The sequence below is a fragment of the Syngnathus floridae genome, chromosome 7, assembly GCF_059516105.1.
Source record: "Syngnathus floridae isolate MCC-2025c chromosome 7, RoL_Sflo_1.0, whole genome shotgun sequence".
Taxonomy (NCBI): Eukaryota; Metazoa; Chordata; class Actinopteri; order Syngnathiformes; family Syngnathidae; genus Syngnathus; species Syngnathus floridae.
Genome location: NC_142419.1, coordinates 13381952 through 13408395, shown reverse-complemented (window position 1 = coordinate 13408395; position 26444 = coordinate 13381952). Strand labels below are relative to the sequence as shown.

At 39.0% G+C, this 26444-nt stretch overlaps 1 protein-coding gene across 5 annotated transcripts in view; it reads left to right on the top strand.

Moving 5' to 3' along the window:
• Positions 1–26444, top strand: part of grik4 (glutamate receptor, ionotropic, kainate 4) — a 167745-nt gene that overhangs the window by 69569 nt on the left and 71732 nt on the right. For all 5 annotated transcript variants that reach the window (XR_015859428.1, XM_088380772.1, XM_088380769.1 and 2 more), the window contains 2 exons: positions 17335–17499; positions 19738–19835. Coding sequence is in view for 4 of the 5 variants with exons in the window: in XM_088380772.1 (XP_088236898.1) it covers positions 17335–17499; positions 19738–19835 (263 nt within the window). In the remaining variant the exon portion in view is untranslated. The remainder of the gene's footprint in view (positions 1–17334; positions 17500–19737; positions 19836–26444) is intronic.

Genomic DNA, 26444 nt, shown 5'->3' with positions numbered 1-26444 from the left:
TTGTTTTTAAGAGAACATGTTTTTTTGCTCATTTGTCATGACAACCCAAACAGCAGAGCTTGTTAATGTCGTTATACGCACCAGCAAAATCACAATCATATTAGTCTTCCTCCTTACCATTGTTCCAAATATATCCGCCGATGGCCCCCTGTGTTTACAGCCTCCTCCACCCAAATCCATCACATGTCATACACACAGCGAGTGTGTGCAAGTGCAAAACCTGATTGTGCAAACAATGTAAAGGTATATAAACACATTCAAACTAACACAAGCTCAAATCTCTGCCATTTGCGCTCCAGGACATGGTATTTAACATGACAGCCCCCTGAGTCCCGCCTGCCTTCCTTCCTGCTTGGCATGTCGCTGTCTGGCATGCACTGAATGCAAAAGGGCCAAAACCAGCATTTCGACCATGCCACACATTCCCCACGAGAACTTGCCAGCCTCAAGTCCAATACATCTCAGCTGTGCTTTTGGCACGACACATGTGAAATTGACATTTGTTTTGGAAATTAAATAGATGAGCACCGTAGTTGTTCATACTGCAGACTTTTGATTAACTGCCACTGTGTCACAACCATGAGAGGCACTGGGAAAATGACAAAAAGGAAGTGAAGCATAAATTAATTTGCTCATTGTTTCATGCTTGGTCATTAGAAAAGACAATTATTAAAAATACAGTGGAACAGGAAACCACCGGGCCTAAGGAAAAACAGTCATGTTAAAACTCGCTAGCATAGTAGCCATAGCCAACTTCCGCCTGTTCAAAGCAATAATGCTAGATCAGTATTGCTGGCGTTGCAACTTTATTGAAGTTGAATATGTGCTGACTATACATGACTATTTTTCATGCCGTTATGAACGATGACTTGCTAGCAGCTTTAGCACTGACTCGCGCTGCATAAATAACAATCATATTAAGAACTGATTAAAGACAAAGAACCAAAATAACAATCGTATTAAAGACAAATAACCTAATTAAAGAATTTCATTTTGTCTTGGGAAAAAAAAGGTAAAAAGGATGATTTACCGAATAAAACAATGACATTATTCCAAATCACCAGCATATGGTACTTAGTGGTAACATATGGTGGTGTAATAGTACTTGTATTTTCCAAATGAGTGAAAAAAAAGATTTCCTTTTAGCCATAGCTGTTGATTTTGATAAATCCTTTGGTTGCAAATTCATTCCTCCAAGCAGGTTGTCTGTTTTTCAACAAAGAAAAATGGAAGGACGTGCACCTTTATCAATATTCAGCTACCATTAGCATAGTGAATCTCCATAAACACAGTATGCAGCGCACTCTGCCTCTTCCAGCATCAAATATGACTATAAAAGCTTTTCATCTACTATTAATCATCCAATATTGCTTTCCAAACCCAGATGCATTTCTAAGCTTTACTCGCGTAAAATCAATTTTAAGAAACCCGTGCTTCCAAATGCATTCAAACTTTAACCTTTATAATATATTGAATAAGCTCCCGTGAAACAAATGTGTATTTAAAAAGCTGTGTGTCAAATGATAACATTGAAAGCGGTGTTTTATTCGCATATTTATTTCAGATGCATTAACCTGACGGCGACACTTTATTGCCGTTGAAGGTGACCTCATCTCAACGGCTTTAAGTGCAGAGCAGTCATTTGAGCTACAAGTGGTGGACGTTCTCTTTGGAAATCATTTCATTTTATGTAATCAAAATATTACATTAGGAATATCTTAAGGTGTACTATATATAGCTGCTGTCTAATAAAAAGCAGCACATAACATCGTGAATGTAAGAAAAACAATTCTCAATTACTTTTGCTCCTTTTAATGAACTCAACTTTGACACAGATCCAATTCTTTTTTTATTTAGAGACTGACACTACATGTTCGTTAACCAATTTAAACCAAATTAACCCTAACCCTTTTTCACGACAAGCTTTGTCAGAAAAGTTACAGGACAGGTGTCCCAAAATATATTTCTAAAATCCAAACTACAGTTTTCTCATTGTAAGCATAAAAACCTGTTGATTGTCTGTACTGTCTATCCTGTAATTCTATTCTGTCATTGCGAAATAAACCCATTCATTTCACATCTCACTGTGAACAACAAATGAGTTATGCAAAGGGGCAGCCAGGGAATGTTTGAGAACCGACTATTTTCACCGCCACTGACATTTGTTGGAAAAACATTTTTCATGATTAAGTCTTCAGGGAAACATCGAGGGCCACGCTGTCTGTATTTGTTAGCTTCACTCGCCCATTTATTCGCAATCTTTCTCTGCCTCGACTTCTTGAGAGGCTTGTTGTCACACTAACAAAATGGGTCAGAGCACCCATCATATTCCCTGGCAGCATACTTCAGCTCTCTTACCGATCCGGAGAACTCAGGGGACAGCTTAGGGATGTAAATCCTTAAGCGTGTCCTGTCCTGTGATCTCCTCCCACTTCAGAGAGACCTCGGTGAAGTCGGGGCATCCTTAACAAGCTACACATACAGGTTAGCTTGTGCCCCAAATTGATTGTATTCACTGTATATTAATCCGATTAATCTGAATTTTGTCACATATTGACAATGGCATTGAACTAAAAATAATTCTGTGTTGGTCGGGCCCTAGTACGTATTGAGCAGGGGTGTCAAACTAATTTTTGTCGGGGGCCGCATTGTAGTCAGTTTCCTTTGGACGACTGTCAACGCCTTATATATAGTATAAACTACACAATAAACTGATCAATAACTAGTTTTGAAATCAGAGACTAGTTAAAACAAATATTTCAAAAAAGATGAATGCAAATAAAAATTGCTTGCATTTTTTAAAACATTCTTCAAGTGGAGACAATTTGTAGTTTTAGTATTGACACATGAAGCCAATGCACAATTTGCCTTTGTGGGCCACATAAAATGATATGGTGGGCCGTATCTGGCCCCCAGGCCATGAGTTTGACAACCATGCACATCCAACTTCCCGAGGGCGAATAATTATTATTGAAACTAGATTCAATGCCTGGATTTATTTTTAAACCTCATCCACAAAAGACCCTAAATAGAAGGCGCAAACCTCACTGTCGTACAATAAGACAAGGACTCAAATTCACTTTGAATGGACTCGTTCACCTTGCTCGACAAATAAACCCACCACAATAGCTCAAACTTAAAGCGAGCTAAACAAACGACCAGCTTTGTGGCAATATTATTTCTTAAGAAGCAGTCGCAGAGCGCCCTTAAGCACCCAATGCATGCTCGTCAGACAAAAGATCAGGCAAATCCCTTTCTTTCCTCTTTACTTTTCTTTTCTTTTCTCTGTACATTTGGGAGCACATGTTCTAGGATTTTTGCTGGCCTGTATTCAATTTGCTCCGTTTTCTGCAAACGCCGTGCCTGTGCTATGTTTATGCAAGTTCCCAAGGCTGGAGCTCTCTGGGTGGTTGCGGGTTTGTCTTGCGATAGATGTGCATATGAAGGTAAAGCCTGATTCCCAGTAGAGTGAGCACTTGTGAAGCTAATACCCTCGCCTTGCACACCGCCCCATCCCATGAATCAGCCAGCAGAAAGAAATCCTGAAAACAAAAATCTCCTACACAGTTTTTATAGTGAACAGCAAATATTGTATACATAATGTCAGTGGGTCACTCTTGTCCAAGTTTCTAACTTTATTATTTTACTTTTTCCATTATACCCCCCTGACAGACCGCTGCGGTGTATTTGAATCATTACAAGTGTTTGTTTAAAAAAAAAAAAAAAAAACATTCTCAGGGCAGGTTACCAGGGTTGTCAGGAGATGCATGATGCATGTTTTATGCAGTATACAAACTCCATATGGGCCCGAAGGTACGAACACATGCAGCGAGGGTTATTGAAATTGAAATCTGGAGGAAGTGGTGGACTCTACTACTGATATGACTGATAATGTTTTGCCAACACTCACAAGTCAGCAGCAGCACTGGCAGCAAAAAGTCAATTTCTCAATTGAAACCACATCAACACTTGTCGTGGCTCATTGAAGTCTAAAACAGATGAATCGTTGCGTCCTTGCCACAAGCTCTTTTTGCCTTTACACGTTCATTTAATTTGGAGCTAACGATGCTTATAACTGCTTCTAAGAGAGAATATATATTTTTAATTTTTTGATAATTATTTTTTTTTAAATAAGCATATCTTCTCGCTGCTTTTCGAGCTGAATTGCTATTTTATTTATAATTAGTTTTTCTTCTTTTCTCTTCTTTTATGCTTGAAATAAAAATTTTCTATTCAAAAAAGTCCCACCCCCCAAATTTTTTTTTGTTGAAGTAGCACCATCATGGCCATCAATGAAACACAGCATAGTAATTCTGTTGGATATTAAAACATAAAATAAATACTTTATGCTTTCTGTCTCTGTTTACGGTCGTTTTATGTACTGCGGACCACAATGGAGATAAACCCTCAGGCTTATTGTATTTTTATCGTCTGTGATGCTGTGTGTCGGGAACTAAGACTTGGTGACACCACGCCCAAAAAAGTAGCAGCTTATAGTTAGGAAAATATGGCAGAAGTTTTCACCTCTTGGGTGTCGTTCCACTTTAATTTTCCAATTAATAACTATTACAAAAAGTGTTCTTGAACACAAAAGTGTGTTCTGTCCAAAACGGCACCCAAAGGTACCATTCATCCTATAATAAATAAATCTCAGGTTTTAATAAGTGTAGCAAAGTAAAAGACCCTTAAGGAGAGAGCAAAATTCATTTCTTATTGGCTGCAATGAAAGAGCCGAGCGATGTTCTGCAATTATGCACACTACTTGGCTGCTGAAGTGACCAAATAAATTATTCAGGAAATCTGATAACGTCACAGTCAACAACCACGCATTTGTATTACAAATACACAAAACACACGAGACAAAATGAACCTTGGCGAGTGAATGCTTCCTCAAGTGGTTTGTTAAAAATAAATTGTAATTCATATTTGTTCATTAGCACCGCAAGTCCTTTGCGTGCCGTAAAGTTTTGCACTTTTTCCTTACCTTCTTTCTTGAAAACACTATTGGTTAAATAATTAATATGGTAATTAAAACGTGAATGTTTACTGTGTAACCACAAGGGTCTTGCGCAATCTTAAAGCATCACCAATATTGATGTTTTCTCATCTACCTCATGGTGCTGCAGATATTCCTGACACAACAGCTTCCCCATATGGACCCCAGTGTTCTCTTCCATTATTTTGACAAACAATGGGAAGTTACCCAGTGCAACAGTTATGTAATATGATTACGGTAGTAAATCTACACAGAGGAAAAGCGGAGACCAATCAAATGCATTTCAATTCCCTCCGCACGGCATGACTCAATCAGTCGCACCTCGTATTCCGAGCAAGAGAGCGGTGAGGAGGAACGTTAAATGGATAATGACGTAATGATGATTTTTTTTTTTTTTTTTTATTACAACTCTACCGCATTGTTTATTAATCCATGCATCTGTTTTCTTTCATGGTTGTCCTCATTAATCTTTTGTGAGTTGCATGTGGTTTCAGGCAAGGGCAGACATAGCATTAGGCTAACACAAGACCGAAATGTCTTATGATAAACTGATGCTATATTTTTTACATAAAGCAATTATTATTCATTTTAATTATTGATTAAATAAAAAAACTATGAATTATTATTATTAATTTTATTATTTAGGATAGAATATTACTTATTTAGGAACATTTAATTTTAAGCCACCTCATTTTGAAAAATCCTCAATACAAATAAACATTTTGACAAATATCCTCACCACTACTAAGGTAATTATAATTATGCTCCAGCTCATTTTGACATTATTTTCTATTATTGTAGCTTTTTGTTTTTTTGCCTTTTTTTTTTTTTAAATATTTTTGACGGCTTACAAAACATAAAAACCATGAAGCCCCTTACAAACATTCATGACTGAGCCGTATTTTTTTATCAAGGCAGAAATAGGGATGTTTTTTAATTTATTCTTATTCAGTGCACATTTGCACTTTCCGCCGTTGAATCTTCAAAGACAAGGACATCAATTTCCTGCTAGCCTCCTCAAGCTGTTGTGCTGGGTCGCTTCCCCTTCCCTCATCCATTACGCTCCACGTGGCGTGGACAGCACTGCTTTTAAGGGGAATTAGAGGGGAAGATTTGATTAGTGGTTATTCATGCCAAGGAAACACTTTTTATAATCATGTTTGCATTCTTTACTTTTTAATCATGTCGCACGTGTGCACTGCTGTTGTGGCTGTTTCATGAAATTACGAATAAAATGAAAGAAATACAGTAATAGAGAAGGTCGGACACTATTAAGTTCCATCATAATTTTGGGCGTAATATGCCTTAAATAATACAAGCAAACATTGGATTTCATTAACCAACAAGGTGAAAAGCAAAAACGTGGTAGTAAATTTGGTTTAACTTGGTGTTTTGATTAAATCATAAGACAACGACTTTGAGTCGCATTTTCTATTAACTTTCTTGTGCATTTTCCTGTTAAGGAGCACTTTGTGAACAATAAAAAGGCGATACCTGCCACATTAGATTCCCATGCTAGCTAGAGAGAATGGTTGTATGTGCTAGGCATAGAAGTGATTGTCCCAGAATATTTTCATGGCTCAAACCCCTGTTCTGAATTTTGCCGTTAAACGTTTTATTAAGATGAAAAATTAGTGAAACATTCAACAGTTAGTAAAGGTCAAATTAAGTTCATCTTTAATCAGATTTTAGATTTAGGCGTCTAGGTATGTATATCTATATAAATGTACTATATATATGTACATGTAAAAATTTTGTGGATGGATGGATGGATGGATGGATGGATGGATGGATGGATGGATGGATGGATGGATGGATGGATGGATATGCGTGTATCAGCCTACTATTTTCTTCATAAAGGTTTTTATGGCTCCGACATTTGACGTACTCCAAGTATAATTGATCTCAATGGAAAAGTAGGATGAAAGTCAGTGTTATACTGTACTCTGCTTTACATCCCATAGAGTGTCGTTAGCTTTTTATCACCTATCTGCGGGAACTGCTTTTGTTGAGTGGGTTTTGATCAGGGTAGTAAAACACAACATTATTTGCCAATTATGCAAGCACTCATACGGCTGTAGTCTTTACCATCAACAGGAAAAGTTGTTCTTTCTGTTCTGGGATAATTAAAAGCTGTTTAACCAAACTGGAATTAAATGAAGCAAGAGTTTTACTTGTTGTTGTTCCTTTGTTAATCATTTTAATTAGACCCACCAAAATAATACTAAGCAGAGACATGACGAATCACAAATCTCAAATGCGCAGGTCAGGACCAGCTGAAAAATGTCCGTCACAGTTGAAAAGATCTTTAATGGCTAAAATTTGGACATTGCCAACTAACTGTATTGTCGTTGTAACCTTTTGTCTTGATTTGACGTCAGTTTGGTGATGCTGTGAAATTGTGTAGCGCTCTCTACAAGATTAAATTGGCCCCCAACTTTCCACCCAAACATCATATTTTTATGTTCTAGAGTTTTTGGTGTGGATTTGTCACAGTCTATTTCTCTTTCGCTTCTTTTTTTTTTTAATCTCTACCATATTTTAAATCTATCATATTCAAACGTAGTAAAATCCATGTATTTCTATAGGTACCAGCCTGTGCAAAAAGTAGTTGTGAAACTCTTCTTTGTTGGTCTGCATGACGACATTGTACTGCTCCTCCTAATGGCCAAGTTGATTTAATTGATCCACCCTGATGAAAAATGTTTTTCCTATCCAGTCTTTTTATTTTCTATTTTTAGTAACATCACCACAGAAACACACTCATGTCCTCATATGAGGAGCACCTCAAATATGGACCCTCTGTACCAACATCTCTAACCCATTGCACTACTGCGATTATGGCGCCCACTCAAAATTTTGAGTCATGAGTTGTTGCAATTTTTTTTTTTTTTTAATATTACATTTGGTTAGCACAGTCATCAGCAGGCATCATACTTGCCTTCAGCAGCATCTTTGCTAACCCGCCAGCACATACATGAGCTTTTTGTTCCCACTCACTTCTGACTGTGTTGAATATGCGCTGTGCTATTCGCATTGCCTGCTGCTTTTGTTCCTTTTAAGTTATTGCAGTGTAGTTTTGGGTAATTTATCAAGCCCTTCAAAGGGACACGAAGGGGGGCTAAAATATGCAGTAACTACGCCTTTAAGCGGTGTATTCTTATCCCTTAATCATTTTTCATTTTAATCTCTGTAATAGGTTATATTACATTGTATTCACACTTAAAGAAAAAAGCCGTTTAATGGAGACGACTATGACCCTTTATCTTATTGTTTTGCTTTTGGCAGATTAGATGAATTCATCATCCTGTTTTCTGTGTCCTCCATTGCATTCATTTGTGCACGTTTTTCTTCGTTTGATGTTTATATTTTGTGTTTGAGATCATACTGGAGATTCCTATATGACTAAATAAAAATTTGATTGGACCACATTCAAAAATCGCTTAACAATATCACTTGCGCTGATCAGATTTTCTTGTTCTACACATTCTGGTATGTCTGATATGGAATATGTTCTGGTTATTTTTGACAATGTCTTGTCTTAAATGTTGAATAGGGAACACATTTTTTATATTTAACCTTTGATAGATTTAAATCAAGCTTTTTTCACTCATCATTTAAGTGTGGCAATTCAGTGGCATGCGGGTTCACAGTTCACGTTTGGTCATGTTTCAATATCAAACTGTTTATTTTGATATGTGTGTTGGGAAACAATGTACCCTGTAAGGTTTGAACATCTTGGTTTGACAGACCCTTATAGGCAGGCTTTTCATATGATGGCGACCGAACAAAATGCCTCGGGGTCTGATGGCCGAGTGTACCTCATTGAGAGAAAAGGCCCTAGAGGCAGACAGCCTGAAGGGCTTGAGAACAGGTGCTCTGATGTAAGGTCAGGGCCAACCAATTGTAGTCCGTGAGTAAAATCAATTTATCTATCTCTATTTATCTCTCTAGCTAGCTATCTATCAAGCTAGCTTGCAGGCTTACTACCTTGCAGCGACCTATCCATCTTCCCTGCAACGCATCACTGCAGTTTGTGAATTCCTAGTCTAAGTTGAATTAAATGAAGCACCAAAGGGCACTTTTGTCCACCCAGGATTTCTAAAGTTAAAATTTCATGCTGAATTCCCTTTCTGATGCAGGGTTCACATTAATCAAGGCTTTCAACCAGCACTCTCGATCTTAGTACCTGAGTGTTGGGCAACTGCATTACAAATGCTCTTAGAAGCCCAGATCGGCACAGGATAATCGTGGAGAGCGTTCAGGGATGTGAGTGTATTTAATTGCGGACATTGTGGACAACATTGATAAGATAAGCACAGATGTAATTAAGCACACATTTAGGGTTGCCTCTCTGGTAGTCTTTTAACCATGTGTAGAGAAGACGGCTATTTTCCCCGGGCAGCCAGCTGTTATTAGCTCTGCACTGGTCTGCGTTGAGTACTTGTGTGCAGAATGAGTCAATGGGTGTCCTATTTATATTTCTTCCATCAATTTAACGCAGATTATAGAGTGCAATCCTGTCAGGGAGCCCTGTGGACTATTTGCCACTGCTTATGTCCAGGCCTGTGCTGTTTACACATTACTCACCCTTATCACTATTAAAGTAGCATAGCCCACCTTGAAGTTCTTTTACAACTGTAATTGCAAAAGCATTTTGGGCTTTTTGTTTCTACAAAACCTATATTCAATTGAACAGACTACAAAGAGATATGTGATGTTCAAACATTATTGCTTTGCGAAAAAAAATCTCTCATTTTGAAGTTGATGCTTGCAATATATTAAAAAAATGCTGGCCAACAATAGACTGGAAAAGTTGAAGAATGGCATAAACACTTTTGGAGCATTCCATTGTGGCACGATTGACTTGAATTGGATTTTTATTTTCCAGTGGGCGCACCAGCGCACCCCTTATGTGCGCCCCTGTCTATAACCTGTTTTTGATGTTAAAACTCATTTCTTGGCTGAAACGAGATGAAGTCAGATGCAGGCAAATATTGGCATTTCGATAGATTTCTTGAGCACTACTGCAAGTATAACGGCACCTCTTGGAGACAACTCTTCAACTTTCACACATGACTTGTCATTCTTCCTCATAACCGTCTCTCTTAGTGATTTCATTCTGTATCTCCCTGATATCATCCTTGAGCTTTCACATCTTTTCAAAAGGACTTACATTCTCGAGGGCTGCTGATTTTCCGCTCAGTTCACTTTGAGTATATTTTTTTTTCTTCAAGTGGATAAGTGCTGCTCCGTCAGGGCCACTTTGTCCAAATTATGATGTTTCAAGATGCTGAATTCTACCATTAGGCCTTCTTCTGCCATGAGGTTTCTTTGTTGTTACTAGCGAGACTCCGAGATACTTGTTCCTCCATCCTTAATCACAACTGTGTGCAGTAGACTAGTAATCAACATGACGTGTTCTCCTCAGATGAGGAAATTATATTTCTTATTATTCACCCGTGCATATGACAGGAACTTTTGCTTTCACAAGTCAGAGAAAATAAACTGTGGTAGTTAGCACATCTGCCTCAGAACTGAGCGAGTCTACTCCCAATCTCAGTTCTCGGCCTTCCTGTGTGTTAAAAAGAAGCTCCGAGTTTGCAGTCATGACTTGGTTCTGGGCCTTCACTGCACCGCCTCAATCGTTTTTCTATGAGGTTTGTAAACATCTGCTTTCTTTAGTCATCCCAACCTGATTTCTAAAATATAGCTCCTTTCTTGCCTTATTTTCCCCTCTTAACCTTTCCTCAAACTATCTGCTGCTTTCCCTTGACCTTGCAGACAATTACATGCCTCTATCTGGTAGCCCAGGTCTGTGCAGGAAGATAGGCCGACTGACAGTTAATGACACCCAGTAAGAGTGGAAATTCCCTAAGGCTTGTTTTCTTTTTCTTCTTTTTTTTATTTTGCCTGCCAACCTGCCAGCCTTTCATCCCTCGGGTTCTAAATTCAAACTACAGCTGCCACATCATTGCTATTTGCTTCATAATAACCATCATCCGTCTATACCTCGTCTCTGTTGTCCTTGCTGAGATTATCCATGTGACGCAGCCTTCATATTTTCACTGGGTGTCAAACACCATCTGTTGATTTCAACGGGTTTGCCTAAACATATTCATTTATTTTCATTATAATCTGGTTTGTCCGCTTTATTGGTCATACACTCAGTACTTGTGCGCAGCATTTATTAAATTTCACTCATTTGGAGTCTAAGGCAGAAGGAGAATTAATAGCGTGTGTTCAACAGCTCATTGAATTTTACTTTTTTTCATTTTCCCAGTACTCACACTTGAATTTATTCTGAAAGACTAAAGAGGTGACGGTTTGAAGTACTGTAAATTGAAAGGCAAATTTGAATGCATTATATGCTTTTAGCCACGGATGATAGTTGGAGCCTGTGTTTGTCAAACACGTGAACAAATAAATTTCCTTTTCCAACTCAGGTAGCAACATCCAACAGTTGATGCTTTTTAGTCATACACAGACATGAATTCCCGAATGTTGTTGCTAACCAAAACAGCAGCACCTAAACAATCTGAATTTCTCACTTCTACCACCCTGTTACTTTCTGAGCTTGACAGTCACAGTATTCCCTCGCACATTGAAAACATTGCTGCTTGTAAAGATTTATCCATCAACATGTTTTTTGACCTACAAAAGTGGTAGAACATGGTCCCGGTGTACTGTCTCCTCAAGTATCCGTCTTTTCTCCTTCGGAGAGCCCACAGCCTTTCAAAGATGATGTCATTGCCAGGCCCAGTTTTGACAGTAACTTTACAAGACACGGCACAATGCGGATTTCCACTGCTGTCATCATGTTATGATCCAGAAGGGTTGATCTTTTCATGAATGAATCAGTGAATAGATGAAAGTGCTTTACCTCCAATGGCTTTCCTCTCACTGCTGCAAGGTCCTTAAAGCTAGACTGGCCATGCTGGCTTCAATCAATTTAAGACCGGGTTATACGCTTACCTTTTTTGAGCTGATCGGAAGAATCCACTACATTGATGACATTTTTTTTTTTACTTCTGCCAAGTCCCAAAGTGTGACAGCTGTTTGTTGGTTGGATACACACCCAAAAAAAAAAAACATAGCTGATTAACGTGAAACTTTGTGAAAGGTTATTGTGTATCTTTAGAGCTTTTTTATATTTATGTGCCAGAGCATGTACGACATGATTTCACTTTTTTTTTTTTTTGATGGAAAATATAAATATCGTTATTTCCTACTGCTGCTCCCAAATGCAACGAGGATTGAAAGTGTAAATATAAGGTGACCAACGCTGCATATAACTGGAATCGGAATGAATAAATGTGTCTAACAACCTTGACTGTTTAAAAGATGTCCCTGTTAGAGGGCACGCTACATCACACTATATTTTGGTTGGAAATTGCCACCAAGATGTTGATTTTTTTTTTTTTTTTTTTTTCTCCTCCAGTTTCTCAGATTCACATTTTCCTACTCCCACTCAAAAATATTTCTCGCTCCCAATGAGCTACTATTTCTATCAGTAAATCAATAAATTGGTCAGAATGGGATGTATACAAAAACACAGGGTAACAAAATTTTTCTTGCTACGGATAAATAAAAAAAAAATTGACTTAAAAAGAAATAAACTGAGTGCACTTTTCAAATCAGCATACCAATTTTACTTTTAATTAGCATAAAATGTAACTCAACACATTTCTTTTCAAAGTCGTTCCCCTTTTATTAATGACATTTTTGTACAATTTCTATTCCATATCGAGATCATTTTCAGCAGACAGGTTACAGTGCCCGCACGTTATGTTCTGAAACTAATTGAAAAGTCATAACCCTCAGCAGTCACAATGGTGCACTCATGCTTCTGATGTCCTCTACACTCTGCTTCCTCCACTCATCTTCTCGGGTCGTAAATGAAAACTAGAAGGCTACATCTGACTACGTCTATCCCGACCTCCTGTCACAAGGATTCTCTGCATTTTATTTCTGCCCGCTCCCATGTGCCGAGGCGTTCAGTCAACCGCACTCCCTTGTCCGTCTTCTCATGACAACCATTGCTCACTCACGCTTGCACCACTGTCAAATGAAAGCCTTCTTGATGTCAGAAATCCTGCCAGCAGCTACAAAGCATGGAAGGAGATTAGTAGCTATAAGGACATCAGGATGTGGAGTGTTGTTCTTGGCTCCACTGATTTAATTTAGGTTTTTTTTTCGCTGATTAATTTCTTTCCTGGATAGCCAGCTTCTATGAGATTGGCATTGAGTCTCTCTGCTGTCATCGCATCAGAGAATGAAATCAAAGATGAGAGTCGGCTGGGCGGACGGTCCAACGTGGCGGTGTGGGACCTTCTGATGCTATCTAATTTTGTATTGCTTGAGTGTCGCCAGTTCACTCACAGAAGCAGTGGAGTGGGTGGACTGGTGCAGCTCACGTCTGCGTGACCGGACTTGTTTTGAAAAAAGCCTGCCAGACTCGCTACCTCTAAAAAAAAATATTTTTCGTGGGGCACTACCGTGTTTATTAGCGTCAACACCCTTACTAGCTGTCACCAACCAAATCACACTCAACACATTACTGTTGTGTCACATGTGGCTTTTTGTACCCAAGAGTCTTTTGTAACACTTTGCTTGGTTTCTTTTTTGTTATGGATCGCAATTTATCTTATTTGACACCTGCCACTCCCTACGTGACCCGGGTGAGCCTATTTCATCAATCTGAGTGCTCGTCTGACAGATGCAACACTGCTGCATTTTACGCTTTGCGGATGTCCTGTAATCACGCTGACATTGTCACAGTAACCCGAGTGTGGAGTCATTCTACAAACTTCTGCATTTTTTCTTTCCCCCCTCTTCAGCTTGAAAATTCAAAATTGACAGGAGCATGGAAAAAAGGTCAGAACGACTCTCCCATCTTATTAAAATTTTAACCATCCAAATTTTTCCTTCATTCGGTTAAGGAAATGAAGTCAAATGGCCTTCCTTCATGTAAAGATTTATTTAGTCACATTCCAACATGTCTGGACTGTGATGGATTGATTCTGGTCCCGTCCTCCCAAGCATTTAAATGGCAGTCCAGTCTATCTTTTAGCGTTCAGCCTCGCATTAACATGACTTCACACGTCAACCCATTTGCACACATTGTGTTACGTGGGGGCTATATTACATCATGTGACGACAGGAAGTCAATTTCTTGCCACCTTGTCTTCTGAGAACAAGGTTTTCTAATTATGTAAGGTTACAAGCGCTTCCTGCAGGACTGTTTGAGGATGGACTTGATTTAAAAAAAAAAAGGATCTGTCACTATGTCCATATTATATTACAGTGTACAGTAATGAAGGCGACCTTTGTATGATAAAGAAACCCATTTGAATTGCACGTCATTGGAAAACCTTGACCTCGCATGCACGTCATGCCGAAAGAAATTTTCAAAGGATTCCTTTTTGATGTAACCCCTTAATTAATTCCGCTCTTGTGTTAAGAAAGGACAAGATGCAGAAAGCTTGAATGTTGTACAGTGGACGAATGGAGGTAATCGGAGAGGGCAGTTGGCTTTGTGCGTCAGCTGTGAGGTCTGTATCATTGCTTATGTGAGTGGTTGATACTTGAGATTTCTTTCAATATATCTCCACTGAATGGATTTGATTAAAAATATTGGTATTCATGTTTGCCTGGTTCTGCAAAGGATGTTCATTTAAACGTTGCCTTTCAAAACTTTTTTTTTTCCAGGCTAAAGTTGTTTTATTTAGAGGAAAATAAATAAACACACCATTTAGTTTTGTATTTTTTTTTTCATTTTTATTATTATTTGTATATAAGCAGTTTTCTATAAACCAGCCTGAATAAGTGAATTCATTATTTATTTATTATTGTTTAATTTTTATAATATTTTTATTTAAGTAGTTTTCTAGAACCCAGCCTGAATAAGACCCTTGTGAATTTCTTGACTCTTCAGACAAATAAGCACAACTTTGATGGCCAATTATTTTTCCTAAATATTTTTGCATCACCGTTAATCCATTTTGGATTCTTGATACTTGACGTGAAAGTCACTTTGTGCACAAAGGTAATAAAAGTGCACAACAGTTACCTGTCAGTACTTGTGAATAAAACATGAACTAAAAAAAGTCCAAATGGAAGTCATGACACTAACGTGTTCAAAGTTCTTTTGGTCAAAGATCAAGTCAACTCAACTATTCACCATTTCACGTAACGGCTTTTACCTCCGACGCCTTTAAGCACTTCGCCATTAAATACAAGGTACAGTCGACTTCAAGTAGTTCATTCGATCTGCGTTTAGTACACGGCCTGATGGACAAGGAGACATAAGACCAGCCAGTCGATTTCTCAAAAGTATAATGAGTGTCTTACCCTTGACTGACACTTTACTGAAACTTCAACTAAAAGCATGTTCTACGCATCTCCAGCGCCTTAGTACAAACGTGGGGCAGCGCCTTTGCCTTTTTTTTTTACCATTAAGAGGCGGCTCAACTTCAATGAATACGATCCCGCCCACCCACCCCGATTCAGTTTGAAATGTGAGCGCCTCCCCTTAAGATATTCAATTTACTCTTGTTATTCTTAAGAAAACATACAGTCCATTTTCTTCAAAACTGGACGTGTTTTAATAATCAAATGTCGTACTGCTCTTTCTCGTATACACCTCTTGGCCCCCTTGAACATATAATACAAACTTCTGGGTTTAGGGTACATTTAAGGAGCTTTAGGCTTTAGTAATTTTCATTGTTCTTTGCAGAGGATAAAGAATATATGCCTGTGAGTATTTTTATATTGACGTTTACGTGTGTTAGTCCATCACTTGTGTTCAAATGCATCACACCAATACTATGTGTTAGCCCGCCTATGTTATTTAGCGTTCTTTGTTAGCATTAGCTAAATAAACTTTTGTCAGACACAATGCGTAGCTCTTACAGTGAACTTCAAGTGGGAGTGGCGATAAAAAGCCACCTTTTTGAAGAACTGTATTGCTTGAAAGTCTGCAAGCAACAGAGAGGCTCAGTTATTTGCGTTTCAATACTTTTGTCTTCCAATTCCAGAGCAATCTACCAGAACTCCTGACTCTTACTTTGCTGGAATTTAATTGTTATATCGCGCCGCACCGGTGTGATGTCACGCTATCCATGCATGCAGCTGATGCAGCAATTGGCATCTCAGCTATAGTACACACCTGTTGAGAAGCACAAGCCAAATCAGGGCTAACCTTTCCAAAGTGTACCCTTGCGAACTCCACTCGCTTGCCGTAGCGCATTAAATTTGAATGTAGTAATTGCACTGCACCATGCAATAAAGGCTCCCAGTTTGCCTCCGCAAACTATTATTGCAGATGAAAAACTTGATTTGCTTAATAGTTTAGTGCCGTTGAATGCTCAATGGGTATTGGCGTAGCAAATCAGCCAGGCGTGCATGTTTACAAAAGGATCGCATCTGTGAGAGATGCTAATAGACCTCCAAAGATCACTTTCTGCTGCTTTGCGCTCTCCGAGGATTTTCTTTTTCTAAATGCCTGCCGTCACAAAGACTTTCTTCCACGGTCCAAAGCCTTAGCACACCTCCCGGCAACTCATTGATTGCTTTCGCTGGATCAAGGGCCAACTCATGTTTCCCTGTATGGAATCAGTCTTCCTTGTTTGCCAGCTGTCACGTATTGACCGACCCTAAATGTCAGATCCCATAAGAGCGGGCCACGTTAGAATTCTAAGTTTCATTTAACAGACACATGCCTATTAGTCTGGATAGATTGGTTACATTTCTTCAGACGTGTGTAATGTGCCATTTCGTGACTCAGAATCGCTTGGGTGGCTGGGAGGGGTGAGATCACACATTTGCTTCTTGTCAAAGAAATGTAGCACTAATGAGACGAGAGAAACGGAAGGGAAAACAAAGGTGAAAACGAAAGATCACATGGGTTACATTACTCTTGTGAAGAGGCCATTGCAAGTTTTGTGCGAATAATAAAAGCCTATGGGTGGACATAAAAGCCACTGATTAATCTAAAAGTAGAATGACCCCAAGGTCATGCAATGGAGGGGTAACTCTGTACGATAGAAATTACTCTATATCGTCCAAAAATATCTTGGTATTGACCAAGGAAATGAATCAAAAAGATTCATTTTGAGAGCCGATTCTCCGGAATTCGATTCTTTTGACTCACTGTGTGTTTCTGTGTGTTAGTAGTTAAGTTCTCCACGTCGTCCAAAAAGATCTTAGTAATGATCAAGGAAATGGATCAAAAATGTTCATTTTGAGAGCCGATTCTCAGGAATTTGATTCTTCTGACTCATTTGTTCACTTGCCCGGTCATTTCTTTGAATTCACCTGTGTGTCTGTCTTTGCAGCTGCCATCCTTGATGATCCTATGGAGTGCAGCAGAGGCGAGCGTCTGGCCATCACGCTGGCCAAGGACAGCATCAACAGGAGCAGCAATCGCTCCATCACTGGAAAGTTGGAGGTGGACATCTTTGAGCTGCTCAGAGATAGCGAATATGAAATGGGAGAAACAAGTGAGCTGCAATTTTTCTTCCATCTTCACTTTCTATTCATGTGTTGGCCATGTGACATGATATATTGTGTCCAGATTTTTTGATTAGCAGTGTGACTGTGAAGCAAAGTGTGGAAAAGCAATCATTGATTGAGTTAATTAATTCACAATATTCAAGGTTCATGTTCATGTCTCAGTCTCTGATTTAATTTTCCAATTTCGCGGCCTTATTTACTGTATTAATTAAAATGACATCCACCATCAAAATAAACATCAATAGATGGTAAAAATATACTAAAAACACCTTCCCCAAATGGATTTTTTTTTCAAAACTATCTTAATGTAATTGGCTGGTTGCATTGACATTCAGTGAATACCACACAATATTCACCATGCAACCTTGAATCGCTCCTGCTCTCTCTACCTGACTAACAAACACATGCCTTCTCCTGCCAACCATTATTTTTATTTAAATAGACTACGAAAACTGATTTCCCAATGCTGTTTGTCTCTGCAAATCTCCATACTGACCTTTTAATGTTTTAATCTAAAAGTATCCAAAATCAATGCCATAAGACTTGGAGATACGAATTATGTGGTTACTGTCATCTGCTGTGACTGGAGCGTGTGCGTATTGATTTTCCATGTGAATCTGTTCGACGATCACTGACAGAGCTTCAGCTTTATTACTTTTTTTGGGTTTACATGGATGAGCGGTCAAAATATTTTTCATGTCACATTGAAGCAGGTTGGTGTGCTGGGTGCGCTTGGCAAATGTTTTTTGTGTGACAATATGCGGAATTAAAGGGGGAAATTGGATTAGGGATGGACGAGTGGTCATGGTTAGATGGGAATATCACGGAGGGAGCGGTCGGTACCTGATCGAAAAAGTCCTAGTTCTCACTCAACAAATCTTCTGCACTCAGTTATACATTTGGAAGGGAGGAAAAAACATCCCTCAGAGAATTTTGGGGCAAGTCCAAATACAGTTTTGGTGCAAGAATATGAATGTGTTCTCTCTCTGCCCTCTTCAGCCAAATTGAGGAGTTTTACTTTTGTTCTTTTTGTTTATACACATCTCTTCCTAACTTGTATGACAGTTATTATTAATAATAATAAAATATAATAAAATAATAAATTATATAAATAAAATAATAAATTAATAAAATATATGATATAATATATATATTAATAAAATATATATATTAAAATAATATTAAAATGTTACTGAAAACACTGAAGATGGAGGTCAAGTAGCATCCCGGATTTGATTGTGTTTGACGTTGATAGTTCTATCGCGGGAGCAGCACACACTCGATGAGACTCGAGATCTTTCGAATGACAAAAACAAATAACTTTCATGCACCAGTGTAGTTTAATAAATTCCAAACGCCACTTCCAATGAAGTTGTGACCACGTCTAAAACCTCCCCAACCAATATTCAGTTGAATACTCCAAAGACACTCACATGCGCACCTCCTACCTGTGCTAATGGAAGCATGTGGTCATCATTCATCCTCATAATCTGCTGAAGCCACAAAAACAGGTGCAAATACGTGGATGGGTGCACAAGTGCAAACCCGCACATATGCACGTCTCCGCAAGCCCCCACGGGTGACTGAGGGATTACTTCTTAATCATTCGATTCACTGCCTCTGGAGACACCACACGGACCTGAAACGTGTCCTCCTTTGCTTCTTTCTCTCACAAACACACACGTTTATCCTTACATAGTTCTACTATATGTGCCCGGCTCGCTTCATTGGGCATTGAAGTTTAATTGGAAGCCAGGGATTATAAACCCACAAGAAATATCTGTTTTGTGTTATGGGAGATGAAAATATATGGTGTGTATACCAAAGAGTGAATTTTTCGTGTTCACGGCCCCAAAGGTAAAGCAGATAAAACATGTAACCAGGATTCATGATGTTATATTAAACAGGTTATCATCATCCATTTGTGCTTTACTGTTTATTTATGTACTGCTTATCTGTCTTCTCCATTCATATGTGTCAGTTTTACATTCATATCAGATCCTCATACAAGTCACAGTGGAATTTCTAAAGTCTAATCCATTTGAGATGGTGCTGAACAAATGTTCCCATGGCAACAAATGCATACAAGGGTCAAAAGTGTCACTGGAATAAAAAAGGCAGTGGGATTTTGAGAAATCACATCATGCAAAAAAAAAAAAAAAAGACAAAGCAGAGATTTTTTTTTTTTTTTTTGCTAAGAGTAACACTTGTTTTTCTTTTCACAGTGTGCCAAATTATGTCAAAGGGCGTGGTGGCGGTCCTCGGTCCTTCTGCCAGTCCGGCCTCCAACTCTATCATCAGTAATATCTGCGGTGAGAAGGAGGTGAGTTGATTTATCCGCAATTTGGATTTAACAAAATTCTTCAAATGATGTGTTTTGGAGTGGCTCGCGAGTCGGTGCACTTGAATGAATTTTCACCAACACTAACCTCTCCTGGGAGATTCTCCTCATTATGAAAATTGCTTTGCCACTAATTATGAGTTTCTTTGCTTTCAATTACATCTATGAGCCATCTAATCTGATTATTTTCCTCACAACACGAAACAGACACATGATCATGAGGCAATGAATCGGAAAGATTCCATTTCTGGCTCACCATCCATTTTTAGGTTCATTTGTTTTTTTTATTTATTGCACTTTTGGCCAAATCTGCTATCAATTATGAGGTGACATCTCACATTTCTCCTTCATTGGTTGCTAATTTAAATAATGAAGTCCAAATTCAAAACTTGGGCTTTGTTTTGACAGTTTCATACAAAAAGTAACTTTTTTTTCCCCCAAATTTTAATCAGTGTAATTATGTTTGTGCGTCAGCACCGTTATGAGGTTCCGGCTACAAATCGTGGCATGTTTTTTTTTTGGTATTCAGTCTTCCTCCCACACTTCAAAAATATCTATGTTACATTAACTTGTGAAATCCACTTCAACCACAATATTAAGTTGGTCTCTTGCACACAGTGCCAATGGTTCAGCATCACTTTAAAAGCAAGAGAATACCTCTCTGATTGTGATTACCAAAATTTAACATAATTGTTTGCAATCTGTAGGCATTGTAATAGATTGGGTGCCTACAAATGTACCTAATGAGGTTATAAGAAAATGCATGTGGTGTGAAATTGCCTATGTTTTAAATTTAGGTTCATTTGTCCGCCCTCGTTGTTCATTTCGTTCATTTCACTTAGGCATTGATCTGAAAGTGTGTGCGTTTAAAGAAGCTGAGGTTGAACTAGTCGACCCGTATAAATGACATCATTCATTGACCGCCCTTTATGAATCACGGTATACGATTATCGACCTATAAAACGATGGCATGTAACAGTGAGACGATTTCCCCCTCCATAATTTAATCATAACATCATATCATTTTGTCTTCTTTCAGATGCTTCCAGTGTCAAGACATGGAAGTTAAAAAGAGTTCTAAAACGCTCCGTGAATAATTTAAGATTGCGCGGTGTGTGATCATTCGTTTTGAATTTGGCCATAATGACATGCGACATCCATACGTGGCAGCGCTTAGCCTCGGCAGTCTCTGTTACATCATGTGCGACACGCCATGTTTCAGTCTGTCAAACAAGCAAACAGATACTGACTGCCTGCTGTTCCGAGTGTCACTTGGCATTGATTGCCTGAGCTGACTGCTTTGCAACACCCACTGTGATAATCCCTACTGTAGAAATATTAAAGATCCTCAAAAAGGATTTTTACATTTATATCACTGCAGATTTATTGTCTTTGAGACTGAGATTTTTGCAGATTTTTTAAGCCCCCTTCCTTAACGACTGTTAGCCACCGCGTTAACGCGACATGCTCTTAGCTAGCTTGCTATACCTAGCTTCTAAAATCTTTCCGTCGGATAGTTATGAGGTTGCTTTATTGTTCTCTTAACGGTAGGTGAAGGTAGTTTGTCCCCAAGCTGTCCCCCAAATAATAACGCACAAGAAATAATGGACTCTTGGTGTATTACACACCCCACAGTTTGAAATGATTTCCTTCCAAAAGTGAGTTCCGAAACTGTCAGCCATTGGACTCCATCTAAATACCAGCCTGCAGTGACAAGGTCTTATCCCTCCTGTCATGTGAAATGGTGTAACCGGGTACCTTAGCTTCGGGTATTTTTGCGAGAAATAGCTGTCAAACGATATTTGTTTCATAGTTTCCTTTGAAATTATGAGCACTTCGGATTGCTGCAAAAGCTTTTTCACAGTTCCGCCACACCTATAGCTTCCATTTCTAAATTGTTTCCGAACATTTAGTCTCCTAGGAACATGGATGCCCATGGTGACAAGGAGTTAAAAATATGAGCCGATTTCCATTCCGAAAGTCATTTGGGCAATATTTATACATTTATTTTTGATCATATGCATTTGTAAGCCTCTCAGTTTGTTTACTACAATTTGCAACGTGAGCTGAAGCTTTGAGTAAAAAAAATAAACAGATTCTCATCAGAACTGTGAACCAAGATAACCTGTGTGTATGATTAACATATCCAGTGGAAAATTGTACCGCATGTGTTCGGAGAGGGTAAAACCGCAACCACGATTACCACCGTATTCGAAATGTACAATAATTCAGAAAGTGCTGCAAATCAGCCTCATCCAACAGCATGGGAGAGAAACTCGCCTTTGGGAAATAAACCTTTATTGAATATTTGATAGTCTGCAGCAGGCCTCTGTGAAAATGCTCCGCAGGAGATGAGAAGATTGGCTGGTGGCCTAATGTTGCATCCCAAATCAGATAGCACCCTATCACTTGCCACCCCCTCCCCAAAATGCCCTCCGAGCTGAGCAACTTAGACAGTCACGATGTCTTTGAATGTACCTAAAGGTGTGACGTGGTGACATATGGTAGCTCATCAAATCGAGGCCATCCATAAAATGACGTTAACACTTTATGTATTGCAGGAAACTTGGGCGTAATTGGCCAAAAATTGGTGTTTAATTTTTTAATAATTAAGAACTCAAAAAATATTATTATAATTAAACTTACCAAAACTGAGTGACAAAATATTTTCATTCAGGAAATTAAATGAAAACAACAGTGCTTTTAAAATAAAAGTGACATTTTAAATGTATTTACATTATTTTGGCGTTGCCGTATGTCCAACAGAGGGTTGAAAGGTCGTTTGGGAATTTTCAGTTCATATTACACAATACCCAGTGTGCTTTTTATATTCAATTTGGACAATTTTTATTTGAAGTGGTAAAAATAAACACCTTTGAAGACTCAAAATGACAACTTTTCAGGAAATGATACAAAAGAAAAATGGCAAAGTACTTAGAGAGCACTTTGAGAAACTCTAATAGACGTCAGAGGTCATCCACTGGAGGCAAATGCTCTTAGATGGATGGCACAAATATCAGTAATTATGTCAGTTCAAAGGTGTTATTGTTCACGCACAGGCTTGAAAGTTAGCTGCGGGGCCCATTTTGAAGTTCAGCTCACCAAAATCACAGCAGCAAGGCAAAGAATTTGAGAGTGCAAACTTGACAGCATGTCGTCAATGAATTCCCGAGCTTTGAGATTTGTTCATTTTACCCAGTCTATCACACTGGGCACAATTAGCGTATTTCAATATAATCAGACTAGAAATTATTTAAAATTTTTCACTTAAAAAAAAAAATAATAATCAAGATTTCGTCATGGCATTTGGATCTAGTGAATTTCTTTCAGGCTTTTTTTTTTTTTAAAGGGGATTCATTTCAACTGCGGGAACGCACCAGTGCATCAATGATTCATCTGCTGAAAGTGGATATAAAATGTGACAGCGGTTGTCACATTACGAATACATCATCATTTTCTTTTCGTTGTTCAAGGTGAAAGCGGGTCACCCTGAACAATATTTGCTCGGGGGGGGGGGAGACTTTGTGTGCGCGACCTGTTTCCACTGCGCACACCGCTAAGGTGATCGCACAGCGCGAGAGCGAGGCCACAGATGCTGTGCCGTCCCGTTGCGGCTTGCGTGGAACATTTGCTCCAATATTGCGGCTGACAGAGCCCACGAGATGATCAGCACATCATGGACAGCCGCCTATCAATCTCCATCCGCTGGTGCACTGTGGGACCAAGCCCATCTGGGTTTTGCTGTAACTAATGGCGGGGCAGCCACTGTGGAGAAGGCGGCTGACTGCGTACGCCGCGCCGCCGGTTTCTTTCGATCCTTTGCAGTCAGACATGCGGACCTCGGGGTCAGGATTTTGTGCAAGGGCAGATTTATATTGTCTAATGAGAAATATTTAGTCATGCATTAGATAAGAGTCGTGTTGCTTATCTGCAGGCTGGCAGAGGAACTGGAATTTACGCTCCATTTTCCATGGCTCCATTTGCTTCATCATTTTACATGAAGGAATTTAAAATTCATATTTTATATGCGAAGGACCAATGAGCGCGACTATTACGATTTGCTCGGTTAGGAATTGAACGTGATCCAAGTTCAACTTGGATTTGTTCAGTTAGAATATAAAGAAATTAAACTTTTTTGCCTAACTGCTTCAATTTGATGGACATTGTGCTGTTCTTTCTGTTGTGCACCACTTGGCCACGGGGGGGCAGTGTAATACAGTGGATCCATTGTTGGTCGTTTTTCGCCGAGGATAAAGAATATATGCCTTCTAGTTGATCCAACATTTTGGTGTGAGTAACTTTTTGAGAATGAACATTTTTCTAAAATAGTTTTGGCAATCTCTACGTTCTTACCTGTTATACCTGATATTATTTTTAGAGGTACTATATTTTTCCAAAACGCCTTGCACTTATAACCCCTGTGGCAATCAAATTGAGCCCAGTTTTTTTTTTCTATTTGTTATGGAAACTTTATATGTGATGGCTTGATTAGGTCAGCTCCCATTCTTACATTTTTGCAACCTAGTTTCCACTCCTGTACCACGAAATGTACATCAACCCTGTGTCTAAGTGAAAAGAGTCTTTCTTTTTTTTCTGTGACTCAAATGTGTCAGAAAGTCATGAATATTAATATCAAGTCTGATGTTCTGTAGTTGCTCGGGGCTTGCAAAGCCATCTGCTTGGAGGAGAGCGGAGAGATTACACCACTACATGGTGGATGGTGGGAGGGGAGGGAGGGCACTCAGGTAGGATTTAAAGGTGAGCTCGGGGTCAGGTGGGCACAGTTTTGACTTGGAGGGGTCACTGGTAGAGCACGAGCCCCCTGAGATAAGCAATAATGAGCTTTTTGCCTTCAAACACTCACAGGTGGATAAACACAATGCGCTGACAAATAAGGCTGCGTTCTCTATAAGCAGCTGCAAATTGCGGTCGCTTATGTGAATTTCGCTTTGATGCCTGCTTCTTTTTGGCCTCTTAATTTGTTCTTTGGGTTATATCATTAGCACTTGCTCCTTTTTTGTTTTCTCCCTTGCGCTAATTTCGTCATTTGCCTATTCATAACCTGCATGGTGGTGTCTTCTCAGTTTGTGTCAAGTGTATACGAAGCTGTCGAAAATGATTTTCACCTACGAGCCTTCCAGCTATTCAGCAGCTTTTTGTCACTCTAAGTCCGAGAGCCAAGCCTGCAAATCCTTTCTGGCCCGGAGAGCGTTTACACTGCAGCTATGCTTAAATTAGAGCGCTCCCGTGCCAGACGCCGGTCAAAAGCCCGGCCGGCGCATGGCAGCTGCTATCGTCGTGCAGCCAGCACACATATTCATCGCTCATTTGCTTCACTGCTCCAGACCAATGCAGACCTGCAGCTTTTTTTTTTTTTTTTAACTCCCTGGCAGAAAAAGCATCCAGAAAGCATACCTGCTCTCTCATGCCAAGTCAAAGGAGAGGAAGTAAATGTTTAATGGCGTACTCTCATTCACAACGCCGTTGAAAGTGTGTTCTGCTCTGGTGGGCTTAAGAGACATAAATTGAACCAGTGTCTAATAAAAAAAAAAAAAAAAAAGCAGCTAGCAATGCGAGGTGAGGAATAATTAGTGTCTAAGAGCCTTGCAAAGAATGTGTTATTGGAAAAGACGTACGGCTATAATTCCGTGTAAAAGAGGTTTGCAAATATCACATTCTAAGGAAGAATAGTCATATAGAAAAATGTGTTATTGGAAAACACGTATGGCTTTAATTCTCAGAGTGGCTTAAGTGCTAAACAACGTTGCCACAGACTTTTGATTTAACATGTATGATGCCATTTTCGCTTTTCTTGAGCTCTCGCGATCCATCTCACTGAGGAACTCTTAAAACTGAGGTGTCGATGCACAATTTGTCTTTGCGGGCCAAATAAAATGATGTGGTGGGCCGTATCTGGGCCCCCGGGCCTTGAGTTTGACACCTATGTCTTAAAAGATAAGAAGCTCTGATTCTCCAGATCTCCAAAAGTACAAAATGATTAAGGATATAATTGATTGTGTAGTTGTCTCTCACAAATGATGACAAACCACACGATTGATAATAGAAACTGCCACGGGGACATAATTCTGTGAAAAAAGAATGACTTGTTAAATTAATCATTACACAAATCTCTTTCATTTTAGATTAGTTGACATTTCTTTTGGTTGCACATTTCATGCTTTATTACATCATTGCTCTGATGCCCCCCCCCCCCCCCCCCCATTTCAACCCATCAGAATAAAAGATGATTAAAAAGATATTGAGTATGTAGGAGAGTTGACGTTTCCTTGATCTCCGACTTAAGGCGTGCTCATAACTTTGCATACCCTGGCAATATTTGTAAAATGTGTAAATAAAATAGAATGTGATCCGGCAAAACACATTTCATTTAACTGTTTGTCAAAATCTGCAAAGTGCTCTATACTTAATTTGAAGACCCGTCCAAACTTTTCATATTTTTTCCTCAAATCAATATTAATTTGTCCTCGCATTGACTTTTATTTTCATGCATTATGAACCAAAGTGTGGAAAATATCTTAAGAACAATTCTATGAACCCTTTTGGACACTTGAACTGTCTCAGAAGTGTCAT